General features: G+C 37.5%; 1 protein-coding gene across 1 annotated transcript; it reads right to left on the reverse strand.

Annotated features, from left to right (window-relative positions):
- Positions 1–1,160: 1,160 nt before the first annotated feature.
- Positions 1,161–15,042, reverse strand: LOC109931484 (E3 ubiquitin-protein ligase RNF38; the record flags this gene model as incomplete). The annotated part of the gene is made up of 5 exons (XM_048592915.1): positions 1,161–1,245; positions 7,209–7,312; positions 11,124–11,285; positions 11,790–11,960; positions 14,833–15,042. Coding segments are annotated over 5 exons (732 nt in total), but the record flags the coding sequence as incomplete, so codon positions are not given.
- Between the last annotated feature and the right edge of the window lie 1,360 nt (positions 15,043–16,402).

A 16,402-nucleotide genomic window follows, 5' to 3' on the forward strand; every position in this document is an offset into this window, starting at 1 on the left:
GGTGGGATTTCAACCAATATCCTCAGATCATTAATAAAAGCAGAATACCGTGAATGCTGGAAGTCTGAATCCTCATTACATCAGCCTGGATTTCTGGATTATTAGTCCAGTGACATTATCACTGCCCACTGCACCCTTGAAATTATGACTTCAGCTGTCAAGGTGCCATCTTTTGGAATTCCACTCCCAAACTCCTCTGCCTTTCCTTCCCAACTTTAAATGTACCTCTTTGAAAATATTTTACTACCTGTTCTAATACTGAAAACTTAGCAATGCGCTTTCCTTGGGTAGACTAAAAATATACTCATCTGGAAGCAGACGCGTTTGCACTGTTAATCCTAACTGGGAGAGTTAAAATAACCCAATGCCACTGGCCCTTCGTTGTTCTTACAGACTGTACCTTTGAACTACATGCAGATTTCTCCTCAACCTCTACGATGGCCGGCAATGCACTAAGAATTCTACCAGATACTTTTCCTCTTCTTACCTTATCTATAGGGATGCTACCTTAATGTAACACCTACATTCTACTACCATCATGGAACCCTGCCCTAATACTGCAGCTCACTTTGCTATAATCAGAAATGTTAAGAAGGATAAAAGTTTTGTCAGTTGTATTCTCTTTTCAAAACCTAGACCTGTTACACTCTTCCACAATTATCCGTGCTTCACACTTTCCGATTGCGTGTTGGTTTTTTTTTGACATTGCTTGTTTACAACTCAATTCGGACTCTCTTTTAAAGAACTGGTCTCTTATCTCCTAGTTTCTTTATTTATATTTTTACATCTGCTTATCTGTTACTGCCTCAAAGCCTCCACTGGCCTCTCTCCTCTGGTCATAGTTGCTCATTGTTTATTTTCTCCAAGCCTTCTATTCCCATTCCAAATGTCCCATTAATTCTAGTCTCAATATCAAGTTTCTTGCCTAAAGTTTGTACACCACTTATTTATTAGATTAAATCCTCTCCACTGCCCTTCTTACCCTATCAGGTTTTGGTAACAGTTCAGTTACAGTGAAATTTAAGCTATCCATGTTTCAGAACTGACCCCCTTTCTTTCTGCATTTCATCTTGTATTCAAGAATTATATTTTGTTTAATCATCAAGGAAAATCTTCCCTGCATAAACCTCCCTGGTCTCATCTTCACGTATTACACTAACCTCATAGTTTTCCACTTCACCATCTTCAACATCCAATTCCAAACTAAAAGCTGGTCCCACAGCAGGGGGTACTGGAAGCATTGATCTGCACAGAAAAATACCACGCATTTGTTTAAAAGGATGATAATGAAGGTCACCTTATAAGTGCACGCAGATTACAAAACCAAACAAAAATTGAAGGTTTTATTTTAATACAATTATAACATTCAATTTTAGAATTTGGCCACCAAGAATAATCTATTAGCTGAGTGCATGAAGCGCAGAAGTTTTCATTGGACATATATAGATTACATTCAGGCCAGATCAAAAGAATAATAAGCAGAAAATTACAAGTTGGAAATGGAGGAAGGAAAGGGAGGGAGGGAGGGAGGGAGAGGTGGAAGGAAGGCTGGAAGATCTGCAGCCAGCCAGCAAAGTGTAGACAATTCTGCCAATAGCCATACCACTATGTAGGCTGGAAAAGTTGATGGATGGTTGGTCTGCCCTTCAGTGGGAAGAAGTTTCACCCTCTGGAGCGTACTGCCAATTACATTGGTTGCCGCTCCAACAGCCCTGGCAGTCCCAGGATGAATGTGCCATTAGTTTCTGGGATACAGCTAAGTAATGGGAGTTGGGCAGGTAGGATTTGACAACCTTAGCAAGGAGTGGAGGGGTGGATTTTAAATTTAGTGTAGGAAAGCAGGAAGTAAGGAGCGAGGTACCCCTGATGTGTAAACGACAATCTTCCGAAGATAAGTAACATCCTCCTACATAAACAAGTTTCTCGAAGTGCAAGAAAAAAACAGCATGGGCTTCCAACCTGCCTGACAATACCAACTGTATTATGCCAAGGTAATATTTGGGTCAAATAAGCTTTTAACAAGTTCAATTGATCTCAAACCACACATGGTATGGTAGGCTAGAGTATTGGACCCGTGACCCAGATGGCTAGGGGGTTAGATCTTCGGATTATTTGTGCTTTGTCAGACTGATGGGTGAGAAAGAAGTTCAGGAGTTTAAACTATGCAACGTCAGGAAAAGACTGGATATTAGGTGTTTTGCTTCCCCCCAGTCATAAATCTCTAAAATGCAGTGTATGCTGAATCTTTGCATATCTTACTAAGGGAAGCTGAACTGGTTCTTTACAAGGTAGAGATTGCATCACATAAGAGGCATGTGATTGTTTACATAACATGTTAATGCCAACAAACCTTGGAATTTTTAGAATACTATCATTGTGGTTCGAAACCTGACCCATGTGTAGCTCTACTCCAGTCTACTGGGTTAACTCTCAATACGTACCAAGGCAGTCTAGCAAGTGACTCATCTATCCAGACAGTGCCATCATTCACCATCATCACTTTCTCAAGACAACTGAGGCTGGGCAACAAATTTGGCCTTGCCTACAAAGGCAGCATAGTGGCATAGTTGTTAGCACTGCTGCCTCACAGCACCAGGGACCCAGGTTTGACTTCAGCCTTGACTGTGTGGAGTTTGCAAGTTCTTTGTGCGTCTGTGTGGATTTCCATCAGGTGCTCTGACTTCTTCCCACAGTCCTAAGATGTGCAGGTTTGGTGGATTGGAGGGTTAAGGAGATAGGGTGGGACACTTTTCAGAGGGTTCATTAGCTCCAGAGTTTTAAAATCTCTCAAGACCTTAAGCTCTGGAAATCCCTCCATAAACCTCTCCACTTCTTTTACATTTTGTTTCTCCTTTAATACCATCCTTACACACTTTCCTAGCATAAGCCTTCAGTCATAGCCCTTTATCTCTTTATGTGGCAGTGTGTTAAAACTTTGGCCAATATGAAGCAACTGCAGATATTTTATTGTGTGAAGGGTTGTATAATGAGACTTTGTTGTTGTTCTGTGGAAATGGCGCTGATCGAGGTGGAGATTCTCTATAGCCCTAATGATTTATTTACTTTTTGTTGAGATCACTTAGGGTGCATGCACCTTAAAAATCTTTAAAAAACTGGTCTTGCTGGCCCACTCTGTAGCCTGAGGCATAACAATAGAATAGATCACTTTCTAGGAATTCAAGTCACAGAATGGTGAACTTAGAAATCAGACAGGGAAGTGAACACGTGACAGAAAAAATATGCCGATGCTTGTCACAACTATGCAAGGGAGTACTGTTTATACCATTCCCTTCAGCTTCCTTTAGTAAAACACATTCATTACGTTATTTTAGATGTTCAAAAGAAAGTTAATCCAAAAAAAATTGGATCCTGACACGAAGGAAGAGATTGTAATCAGAGTGACAAAAGCTTTTTCTGATGTGAGTTTAAAGGAGAGCCTTAGAGCAGGAAGTGGAAGAATATAGAGAAGGAATTCCATTTAAAAGAAAGGAATTCCAGATATATAAAATGCATAAAGATGTTGCAATGACACAAATTTTAGAGGGATGCTTGATAACCAAACATAGAAATTACATATTAGTAAAACAGAGTTAAGCCTCAGTGAGATATTTACTGAAGTAAAAGGGCATAACTGAAATACAACTGCAATACAATATTATATCATTCCAAAATGAATGTTATTGCAACATATCTGTTTAACGTCTAACTATTGTTGCATTTCCTTGGTAAATGATTTAGGATAATCTTGGTTAGAATTTAGGTAAATTATTCTGATCCTCATTTGTTTTTAAAAATTAGGTACCCTCAAAAATCTTAACTGAATTTTATTACCACTGTTCACTTTGATCGCCTTCACAAACACCTAATTATGGACTAGAAACTTTGAAGAACCAGAGTCAAAAACAAAGTTTTAAAAAAAATTCAAAAATATTAAAATATTTGAGCAATATAGATGTCCAAAATTTTGAGGTGCCTTCCCAATTCAGAATAAGGCTTAATGTTATTAATAAAACTCAGCCCCAAAGGTTTTCCTCCTGTACAGTTTTCAGACTTACGCGGTTACCTTTTATTCTGCATTGTTATTGCTTATCAAGAAAGGGTGCAATTACTCCAAGAGTACATAAGATTGATCTTGTGCAACGTATGATTGTTGTGAGGTAATTGCCCAACTGAAAAGAAAGCTTCTCAGGTCCCTGATTGATAGGTGCCCAATGACATGCCAAGGAATACAGATCAAAACCCTCAGTTTGACTCCAACGTGTACAGCTTTGGATAATTTCAGACTGAAGATGGTGTGTTGAATCATGGTTTTTTGCATTGGCTTGGGAAATGCGGAAAAAAGATGTCAGTTAGGATTTTGAACTCTTAAAAGAAGGCATGCAGATTTTGAGTGAAACATTGTAGTAGGAATGAGCTATTTTTAAATAATTAATAATCTGAACTTGATTAAGTAAGGAATTAAGTAATATTGTTTAATTGTGGTTAGTTGTTAAGCAGTTGCTATAGGTAAGAAGTCATATGGCCAGGAAAGTGCATTAGTTTATGGTTTTATTGCTTTTTAATCGCTCAGGTCAATGTAAACTTAGGCTGACAAATGTGAGAATGTTTAGTGGTCATAGATCCTTACCGAAAGATACAGCTGTGTCTTAAAATGGTTCAATTTTGTCATTTATAGTCTGTAATAAGCTTTTCTGCCTTATGCTTATTTTGAGCTATCATTTGCTTTAGGTATCAATTATCTGGGGACACACATGGTTCTTGTAGCTCAAGGATATTGATAGATGTTTCAGAATTCTTCAATGCATCTTTGGGGATCACAGTTAATCATTGAGAAGTGACACTACATACTCTGAGCAGATGCATTAATTGTTCATCGGTGCCATTTTACCTTGATAAGGATCTATGGAATTATAAGCTAAAGGGGACAATCTTATACAATGAAAGGCATATTAAAGAATGCATGAGGAGACAGTAAGAAGTGAGATGACTTTTAAGAAATCAAATTGGGAAATGGGTAGATATTGTTTTGTCAATCCAAGACTGACCATTAATTTATATAAGAGTTCATGATGAATGATAATGCACAGTGGGTAGTGGCTCGGAAATATCTCCAGCATCTGCAATTCTTTGTCTTATTTCATTATCCTGGGTTTTAGTGGGTTAGTATATAGAAGGATGAGAGAAAGACACCTTCAGTCAAAAGAACATAAGAGACGGCGTCCCAGTCAGCAGGAAATTGAGCAAATATTTTATTGTGAATCAACTAATTCCAATGCAGTTTCAATTCTTTTGAATTTGTTTTAATAAGCTTACCAAATTCTGTAAAACTTGTGAAAACATATCGGCACTTTGAATGAGTCATGTAATTAATCAAGACCAGTAAATATTAGATTGAAGTTTCCGACAGCCAACCTACTCTGCATGTGGCTTCCGTCTTGCAAATTGAGATTAATTTCAATGTAAGGTTTAGAATTAGGATACAAATCTATGCTACTATACCTTTGTATGATATTGTATAAGAATAACTTATTTATTGGTGCCAGCAATGGCACAGTGATTTTACCCTTGACTGTGTTGGAACACAAAATATAGGCTGGAAATCTAATGCAGCACTGAACGAGGAGCAAATGTGTTAACTTTTAGTGAAAGGTTAAACAGAGGCACTGTCTGCCTTTTCAGATGGACATAAATTATTTCATAGCACCAGTTCAAAGAAGATGTGGGACATTTATTGTACATTTTGATGGTTACAATTCAAGTCAAAAGGTAATTGGTTCTACTCATCTAATTTGAAAATCAGATCAGAAATCTGCAGCAGATTTCTGTTTAATTAAAAAAAGGCAAGTCAGAACAGAACTCCAGTACGCAAACAGAGTGGAAAGCTGCTTACTCAGGGTAACAGGAACGTGTCCCCAATTCAGGTCCCTATCAAGTCAAATGAATGAGGAAATTGAATAGGAAAGGTCACAAAGATGACTACTAACCGCAGAGAAAAGTGCTGAAAATACTGGCTTGAGAAAACTACTTAAACCTAATTTCTAATTAAAATCTTGGTCTAAAGAAGGATTTGCTAATGTTATATCAAATCTGTCTGAAAAGCATTAAAATACATACCTAGAGCTAACAGGAACAATTGGGGGCCAAGAGGATTTTCATTTACCGCTTAGTGAAGGTGGAGGGTGGGGGCGGAGAGGTTGATGGCCTTATAACAGAGTAGTAGTGTCTCTGCCTCTGAGTCAGGAGCTCCAGGTTCAAATCCCACTCCAGGATAGATGGCTAACGAAGGTGTTTTCAAAATGTGGTCTGTATCAACTTGCAATACCTTTCAACTTAGGCTAGTGGCAGACAGTAAGAGTAGAAGAGATTCCTGGTGGATTCCATGTAATGCAAAGAAGCTAGAGGCTCTGACATCACTTCCCATTACTTCAAACTACAACATGCACGTAAAAGCACATACTGCCAAAGAACTTGGACTGGTGGGATGGGGTGGGGTATGGTTGAGAGCACTATGGATGAGACAGGGTTTGGTCCTCTGGCTTGGATGGATTCAGGACTTGCTTCTCTGCTCTACCCATGGTGAAGGTCACAGCAATATGGATCTGACCTGCCTTTGGGCATAAAACCCAAGAAGTACTCATGAATACTGCAGAGAATTTCCCACGTATGTTTTGCAACCATTGTAAATTGCAACAAAGGCTCACAAACATTTACCTGGAGTTGAATACCTAGTACCTCACTCACTAAGTGACTTACTGTGCAGAGAAATCAATTTTGTAAAATTGATCCCAATTGTAGACTCCAAATACATGAATTGAGCACAAAATTACAATTGTTGACAATAGCCAGAAACATTTAGCAGACAGTGATTTGTTTGGATTTCTTGATCTCCTCTCTTACTGAATAATAGACACTAAATTTTATGATATACAAGCAAATGCTAAAAAACCTATGATATTACAACTTGAAATGCATTGGAATTGGACTGTACCAGAACCATATTAAAATACTCTGTTCAATCTTTTAAAAATCTTTCAATTTTTAAAAGCTTTTTTGAATTTACTTCATTCCTTCCTCTCTGGAACAGAGAGTTTGTACATTGGTTGAGCCACTGAATATAGCAAATTTTCAAATATTATACATTAAATGCTTAAAATGTCACTGTACACTAATTAATTACATGCCACTTTGAAAGTAATAAATTCACTTACAGGAAATATGGCAAAAAGCTAGGATGATAAGGTGGAGGTGGTAAGGGTTGCTGCGAACGATATCTGCGTCCTGTCAGTCTTCGAGGCATGAAATGAGGATATGGCTGTTTGACAGAAAGTAGCAAGGCAACAAGACACATAAGCAGGATTTAAGATATTGTGTCATTGCAAATAACAAAACCCATAAACGCATTCAACTATTTAATGAATAAAGGAGCTTTACAGAAAGGTATCAGTGACAATATGCACTTGCTGGCAGATAATAACAAAAAGTTTACAAAACAGACAGATTTACATACCACATTTATTCATAATGTAAATAGCTAGTAATTGCATGCAGGTAAGAAGGATTGCCTGTAGATACAACTATTTGTGAAGTAAAAATGTGACAGAACAAAATGCCCACCAAGAAAGTGACAGCATTACCTTTTCATGTATAGATTTTATTTTAGTGAGCTGCTTCAAAATTAAGCATCATTACTTATTTACTGCAAAATAAACAATTACTGAATGGTGTGTAATTTGCATTGTTAAAATAAGTGATTACATAACATTGCAAAATCCCCGAGGAAAAGGCTCGTGTTCAGACAGTAAACCTGAGTTGTACAAGTGGTACATTAAATTTAGAACGATTTAACAGAACATAAGAACATACAATAATAGGTGCAGGAGTCAATCATTTGGCCCCTCAAGTCTCCTGTGCCATTCAGTAAGGGGCATGGCTGATCTCTTAGTGGTCTTAACTTACTTCCCTGCCTATGCCCCTATAACCTGCGATTTCCTTTTCAATCAAAAATCTGTACACTTTGCCTTAAATACATTGAATACAATAATAGGTGGGAGAGCACATTGTGAGGAGTACATAAGGAATCTTGAGTGACTAAGCAAGAACTTTGGAGTTTGATGTAGGAAACTGAGAAATAAAGCACTTTGGGAGGAAGAATCAAAAGGCAAACTATTATTTTAGTGGAGGGAGACCCCAAAAAGTGTGCAGCTCACAGGTATCTGTGTGTTTTTGTGTATGAAACACAAAAGGTTAGCATGCAGGTGCAGCAAGTGATTAAGGCAGCAGCTGGAATTTTGCGATTTATTGCTAGGGACTTGGAGATTAAAAAATAGTGATGTCTTATTACAACCGTACAGGGTGTTGCTGAGGCCCCACCTGGTGTATTATGTACAGCCTTGTTCCCCATGTTTAAAAAACGGTATACTGGCATTGGAGGCAATTCAAAAAGTGATTCACGCGGCTGATTCCTGGGATAATGGGACTGACTTATCAAGGACCGGTTTGGCCTTTATTCATTAGAATGTAGAAATATACAAGATTCTGAAGGGGTTGACAGGGTCGGTGCTAAGAAGACAAGTATACTCATGGGGGATATCTCAAACTAGGGGACATAGTTACAGAATGAGGGGACATTTTAGTTAAAATTGAGAAGCATACAAATTTCTTGTGAAGAAATGTCTTGAATTCTGATCTGCCCAAAGCAGATCAGCCATTATCTTGCAGAATGGTAGGACAGGTTTAACAGGCTAAATGTCCTATTCTGGCTCCTATTTCTTGCATTCTTATTAGCGATGGAGAATGGGTTGGTCGGCAATACCCACATCGCACGAATGCATTTTAAAAAAGCTTGAGAAGTTACTCCAAATATTGATTTGGACGATAAGCTGCTGTTAATAGACTGAACTGATTTTAAAAATTTGGAAATGATAAATCATGAAGTAAATATTTGCACATATTCCACATTTCCTACTTTTAAGTTTTTGGCTTCTCTATTTCAAATTGCCTTCATGGGCAAATTTTGGCTCCCTGAAACTGCAAGAGCATCTTCATTGACCCAGTGATTTTGTATACAAGAGAGGGTCAACTTTCACACCTGTGGCAGCTCACTTTGTTTTATTTGAATGTAATTTGGGTTTTGAAAATCTTCAATATTTTGCACAGGTTTCATCAAACTAGGTGAATTTAAGTACACCTGATGGAAACTCCTAACCCTTATTTCTAGTTTATTGCATTAAAAAGTGTATTTTTCTTGAATCTTCCAAAATGAAATTATGGATGTGCTTTAAAATCCAAGTACTTAATTTGTTTCCAGGTTCTCACATCCCTTCTTTGATTCAGTTATTTGTAAAATCATGCAAGTCTTTTCCCTTGTGTTTTGCACTTCAGCATCAAAATGTTTTACAAATGTTCCTTCCATTCCCGATTCCTAGACTTCCATTTCCAATCCAAAGATGTGCAGGTTAAGTGGATTGGTCATGCTAAAAATTGCTTAATAGTGTCCAGAGATGTGCAGGCTAGCTGGATTAGCTATGGTAAATGCAGGGTTCAGATGGTCAGTGCAGAGTCGATGGGCTGAATGGCCTCTATTTGCTCTGTAGGGATTCAATGATGCAATCATCCATTTTTCTAAAGACAGCATTATCTCCTTTACTTTAATTTAATGCCTTTAATTATATAAAATGCTATGAAAATGAAATATATTTGATTTGAATGAATTTGCTTGTGTTACTTGAAAACATGTACATTGTAAACTCTGTCAGTTATAAAATCTGGCTTTCTGCAACAGTCTCTAAAATCTACAGCTCCATGATTTTTGCTTACACGGAATTTGTCACGGAACCCACAATGCATCAGCACTTTTCAAGGCATCAAGCCTTTTCAAGAATTTTCTTTTGTGATACTTGCAGATACAGATTTCAGATACTGGAAAATAATTATTTAATTTGATTTGTTAGTGATGCTTGCCTGTTATCAACTGCAATTCTCCTGTCTGTTCAGTGAATGAAACAGATATCTGATTACTTCACACTGAAGTAAAATTTATTTGAATCAATCACACTCATGAATTTAACATATACTGGTTATTTGAGCCTATCAAATTGTGCCCTTCCATGAGCGTATATTTTATGGCATGATGTCTTAGTTACACCTCAGATGGGCTAGAAGAATGATTTTCAACCTCACATTGATATCATATCTTAATTAACTAGCTATCAATTTTTAAAGAAACAACTCTTACAAACATTAGGGGATCCTCAGTCATAACTAAAACTAAATGGAGATCACCATTTTTCATAAAAATCTAAGGATGAACTATATTATTTTTGCCATTTAGATATGCATGAATAAAGTATAGTCACATGAACACATTATAAATACAAACAAGAAATGCTGCAAAACACTAATCATATTCAGCAGCAGCTGGGAGAGAGAATGGTAGGGCTAGCAGTACAGGTCATTAACTTTTCTTCAGGGCCAGTTTCCAGCAATTTCTGTTGTACAATACAATCATTTAAAATAATAAGGTTTTGGTTGGCTTAGCAAAGCAAGTTTAAATCCATTTTTGAATATAGACATACACGTACTCACTTAATATCACTGGACTCATGTCACATTAAACTCATGTTATCAAACCCAAATATATTTTAAAAATTTTAACGTTTTATTTTGGATAAAACTTCTAGTTATAACATTTCGAGCAACAAGCTAATGTTCATTTTTGACATCTAAAATAGTAAAATCATTTAAGACTGTACTTAGCATAATGCATATTCACTTTAACCACAATCCAGAGCACAAAAGCTTTTTAAAATTATCTTAGTTTAGAGAGTTTTAGTGCATTATGTGCAAACACCATAACTTATCTTGGAAAATCATTCAAAACCATCTATAAATCCAATGAACGCTTTGCCCAATCCATTCAAATGTCACAAATATGGTAAACTGCAGCTAATAGAATCAAAAATATTGTAGCACCTGTATTTGAAGAGAGATACAACAACAGAACACCTTAGAACACAATGTAAAACATTTAGTGCTTTTCCCATGCTGAAACAACAGCAGTTAACCCTGCAATAATGCTCAAACTCCCAATGGTAGATGAAGCAAAGAAGCAGTTCAGTACTCACTACTCCAAAGGGCAGTTCTTGGTGCAGAGGGTCATGTGGCAGGAACTGGAGTGGCGCAGAAGGAGGAAGGGTAGGCGGGTGTGGTGATGGAGGATAAGTAAAACCACCAACAGGAAGATGTTCTCCCAGTAACTCCACCTCATTCTCTATCCTTTGTAAAGGCTGACAGAAGATTTGGAGAACTTGAGTAATGTTTCTATACTCATCTGTTAGTATGACATTCTGCCTGTTGTATTGCAAATGTTCTCAGGACTGTAAAATTTTTCTAATATTTCAAACCAAATAGGCAATTTAAAAAAAAAATCAGGTATTGATCATTCAAAGGCAGCTTACATAATTATACATGGGAATGAGAAACAGTGAATATGATATCTTCTACAAGATGTAGCACTTCATTCATACTTATACAGGCATCGATGAGGGAATAATATATGCTGAAAGGCTGCATACACAACATCGTGAATACATACAACTTTAGATCATTTCATGGAATTAACTGACACTTGCAATGAAAAGACTGACCTCAAAATGATACTCGAAACTGATCTCTTTAATTTAGTACTATTGGACGCTAATTCTTTTAAGTAGTGAGCGTTTTCTAAAATTAAGTATTGTTCACTCTTTCAAAAACCTGCACAACACCATAAATACTCAAATATTACTTACCGACCGTGACTGTTGTGTTTGGAATGGAACAAACTGGCCCGGGGGTGGCACGTGAGGATGATGGTGGGGCGACAGATGTTGAGGGTGCAATATAAAGGGATCGCTTGAGATAAGAGGAGGAAATGCAGCATATGAGACTGGCAAATGTTGTACAGAACATGCTTGGAGCATCTGGAGGGGGAGAAAAAAGATAAATGTAACATTTCAAATCACCACTGTATTTGAAAAGATGTTATAGTGTAGGGATTATAGAAATTAATGACCATTCCATGTTTCATTCTTTCTACTCAACACTTCAGTTGAACACATCATTCTTGTGACAGAGAGGAGGAAAAAAATTAATCTCAAAGATTACTGGTGGAAAACGTACAAAATACAAGAGGGTTAGAGAAGTACAAAATGGAGTTAAAATATACAACAGTTATGTTTAGGAATTCTACCAGGCTAATTTTGCACAGCTCAAATCGTATAGTGGTAGGCAATGCCTGATCATGTAGAGAACTAGGCCAACACATCTGTGAAGTCCAGAACCCATCATCTCAACATTCTGGCCTAAAATTATTGCCTGAAGAAAAAGATGAAGGCCCATTTGTATGACTTGGAGAAACTCTAAATTTAATTTAGAAATTCCAGCTTTGTTTTTACATTTTTTCTGATTTTAAGTTGGTGAGCTGGGAGCATTAAGGAATTTCAAATCTTAGACGGAAATAAATGAATATAGGTCCAATCATGCTCATTGTCGATGTTTAGCCTTCCGATGAGCAAACGGTTCCAAACACATTCGTACGTCCCAATTTCCTTTTCATTTTATTCCCTTTCTCAGACACTTATCCAACTTATCTTGAATGCTGACATAGTTTCTGCCTCAAGAATTAACGTTGGAAGTGAATTCTACTCCTTACGCATGCCTGTAAAGGTGTCTCATGTATATTATTCCAAATAGCTCATACTAATCTTGCATTCATGGTTCCTTGGGCCTGAGCATGCTACCTTGTCTCTTTGTTTAACATAATGAAACAATCACCATATAATATTGAAAAAAAAATGAACTTTTCTGAGTCTTTAGTTGAACTTGTATTTTCTGAGGAAGGGTCACCAGACCCGAAACGTTAACTCTGTTTTTTTTCTTCACAGATACTGCCAGACCTGCGGAGGTTTTCCAGCAACTTTGTTTTTGTTGTATTTTCTGAAAGTGGACAGCATCCTAGTTCTAACAGGTCTCTTGTATATAGGTTCAGTATTAATTCTTGGCTTTTAAATTCTACACTTAAATGATAAAACCTAGGCTTCCATGTGCAGCCTTTTCAACCCGAGCTGCTGCTTTTACTGGCCTGTGAAATTGCACCTCAAAATTGCTTTGTTTAACTACCATACAAAGCTTACTTCCATTCAGGGTACAATTAATTTTTTTTTTAAAAAAATGCATCATCTCATATTTACTTACATTGTCACTTTTTAAACAAACAATTCTGCCCTCTTATCAAGTCCATTGCAGATTTTTTTGATCTGCTACAGAAGTAGTTAGACCTCAAATTTCGGTCTTTTCTGAAAATTTTAATATCATTCTTTCTAGGCCCATCTGGGCACAGAACCAAACCATGTGAACCCACTTTCAGCCATTCTGAAAATCTCCTTTTACTTCATTGTTTCCCACTTTTTGAAATCATTTCTAACCAATTTGCTCAATTCTTGCCAATTCCATAGACCTGAATGTTCTCTAATAAACTCATAGATGGTGGTACCTTGTAAGCTGCACTGAATGTATTTCCCAAAACATTCTGTGATAACCTTAAGCAATTTAGGATGTTTTACTTTAGTCGTTTTGTGCTAGCAGTTTCTAATTACTATTTCTTTACCTGTATGCAGTCATTTAATCCTTAGTTCCAGATTCCAGTAGAGCTCCCTTGTCTTATATTTTAAGATGATTGGCTTTTAAATACTTTTAAGAAGCTACTACACTGCCCAATTTCCAATTTCCATGAACTCAGCAGAGCTATGGAGCGTAATTTCTAGACTTTGCAATTTCCTCCTTTATCTTTCTCAGAATACAACATGTAGGACCTTGCCACTTTGTCTATTTTTAGATTAAACAGTTTCCTAAATATTTTCCTTTCATCCATCACAAGAATGCTGATCTTTTTCAACCTTCTCTTTAATATCCTTTGCTTTAATAAAGGCTAACCCAAAATGCTATATTTTAATCTTCTACAAATGGACAGTTCTATTCTCTCTGTAGGTTCTAACTTACTTTCTTTGCAATCCCTTGACTTCCAGCAGTAATAGGGCAGTCAAGCACCAGAGACTGTTCAGAAGTGCTTCACTGTTTTTATGATGGTTTTGAACTTGTTCCCTCTCACTCTCTCTTAGCTTTCCTGATCATATTTTTAAAAAATTCCTATTTAACTATTTTTCATTATCTTTGTAATCCTTGTTCATCCTTTTCCACTATAATTCGTTTCTAGCCTTTATCATAAAATCATAGAATCCCTAGAGTTTGGAAACAGGCCCTTCAGCCCAACAAGTCCACACTGGCACCCGGAGCACCCCACCCAGGCCCATCCCCCTGTAACCCACCCAATCTACAAATCCCTGAACATTACCGCCAATTCAGCATGGCCAATCCATCTAACCTGCACATCTTTGGACTGTGGGAGGAAACCGGAGCACCCGGAGGAAACCCACGCAGACACAGGGAGAATGTGCAGACTCCACACAGACAGTCGCCCGAGGCTGGAATCGAACCCAGATCCCTGGTGCTGTGAGGCAGCAGTGCTAACCACTGAGCCACCGTGCCGCCCTTTCTATATTTCCATGACATCTTAGAATCATAGATTTAGATTGCATGCAAAGATCTAACCTACTGAATAATTGGTGCAGAGCACCAAACAGGGTTCTATAATATGTCAAAGTCCATTGCTTTGCCATAATTCAAACTGTTAGAGCTTGGCATTATAAAATAATGATTACGAATATCTATATCTATAAAACTTGCTTATCTCATTCAATCAGTGTTAATAATAGAAGTAACAATCTTAGTACTGACCGGGGGTGGCACACTGCACACAGGATAATGCTGCCCACTAAATACAACTGAGCATCCTGGAACTTGTTGCGTGTTACACGCTGGGATGTGCTGTCCTGTGCAAAGTGGGATCCCATGTGGTGCTACAGTAGTAACAGTATATGAGACAGGAACCGTGCCCTGATGAATCTGTACAAAAACACAAATACAGAAACGGTTAGCATTCAGAGGCTGGAAAAAAAAAGTTAGAGTTCAATACTCTTGGCTGAAAAATGTTTCCTCCATAAATTTGGCCAAAAATATGCTATTTCAAAGGTGAGTTGTACAGAAATCCATAAAATCCATAATTAAAAGGTTTTGTCCTTACAAGTGTGCTTAGTATATTTCTCAAAGGCATCACACCTGAAATTATACATACCAAGGCGTCATACAAATCATAGACTTAAGAAATGACATGTTGGCTGAAATAACAATTTAACAAAAAAACTGGCTGTGTTAATTGTGAGCAAACTAAATGCACCAAAAATCAGAGAAAAATCAGTAACCAGGAGAAAAGTATTGAGAAAGCATTTAGAAATGTTTAAGCAGCTGTGTGGTTACAGGCTAACGACTGGATGAGGCGGCTCTTGATCAAGCTGGTATAGTTTCATGAACTAGACAATACAAGAAAACTACCTTCAGCTGTCACTTTCTACCTTACAGCATACGGAGTCAGGAAGGAAATAATATTTTCTATGTGAATTTCTAAGCAGAAGCACCAAAAAACTTGTCCATAATATTGCATTTTACAGCACAGAAGTTGCACATTGGTTGATCATGTGTGTAATCTCGAAAACAATTATCCATCTTTTTTTTAAAAATTCATTCAGATGAATGTGGGCTTTGCTGGCTTGTCCAGCATTTACTGCCAATCCCTAGCTGCCCTCAAGAAGGTGGTGATGAGCCAGTAATTTTGAAAATCAAAATTTCTAAACCAGCACAGGAAGTCAGAAATTCGAGGCACAGGGAGGGGGCTGATTTGAAAGTAAGGGTGAGGAATTTCTACATTCTTTTAATCTCCAGTTTCTACTTACTAGTACAAGAGCAATGATAAATTAAGTAATTTCGAAGTAAAATCTTTAAGTACGGCAATGAAGCTTGGCCAGGCAGAATACCCAATGCGGGAGTCATAGACACTTCTCATGACCAAGATGAGCCCAAGTGCAAGAAGTGTCACTGCTTACACAAACTTCTGCTCCAGCATCTGTGAGGCAGAGAACTACTCAGATATCATGTTGAGAGAGCTGGTCTCACCACATTTGGGGGCAAGCTTGCAGATAGGGGATTGGTGATAGAAATAGGCAGGTGGTGCATGAGTCCCCAGAGATCTGCTGATTAACCACTTTTCCTTTCTGGGTATTAGTAAGGTTGATGGATCCTTGGAGGAGTGTATTAACAGTGAATCCTATGGCATCAAATGTTGTCTAACTATACCAAAGGGAGATAGGACAGCGGAAGGCCAGTACTGATACAGGATTCTTTAATTAGGGGACAGATAGGCATATCAGTGACTTTGATGTGATTCTAAGACAGTATGCTGTTGCCTTGATAC

The sequence above is a fragment of the Rhincodon typus genome, unplaced genomic scaffold (genome assembly GCF_021869965.1).
Source record: "Rhincodon typus isolate 14 unplaced genomic scaffold, sRhiTyp1.1 hic_rhity00002025, whole genome shotgun sequence".
Lineage (NCBI taxonomy): Eukaryota > Metazoa > Chordata > Chondrichthyes > Orectolobiformes > Rhincodontidae > Rhincodon > Rhincodon typus.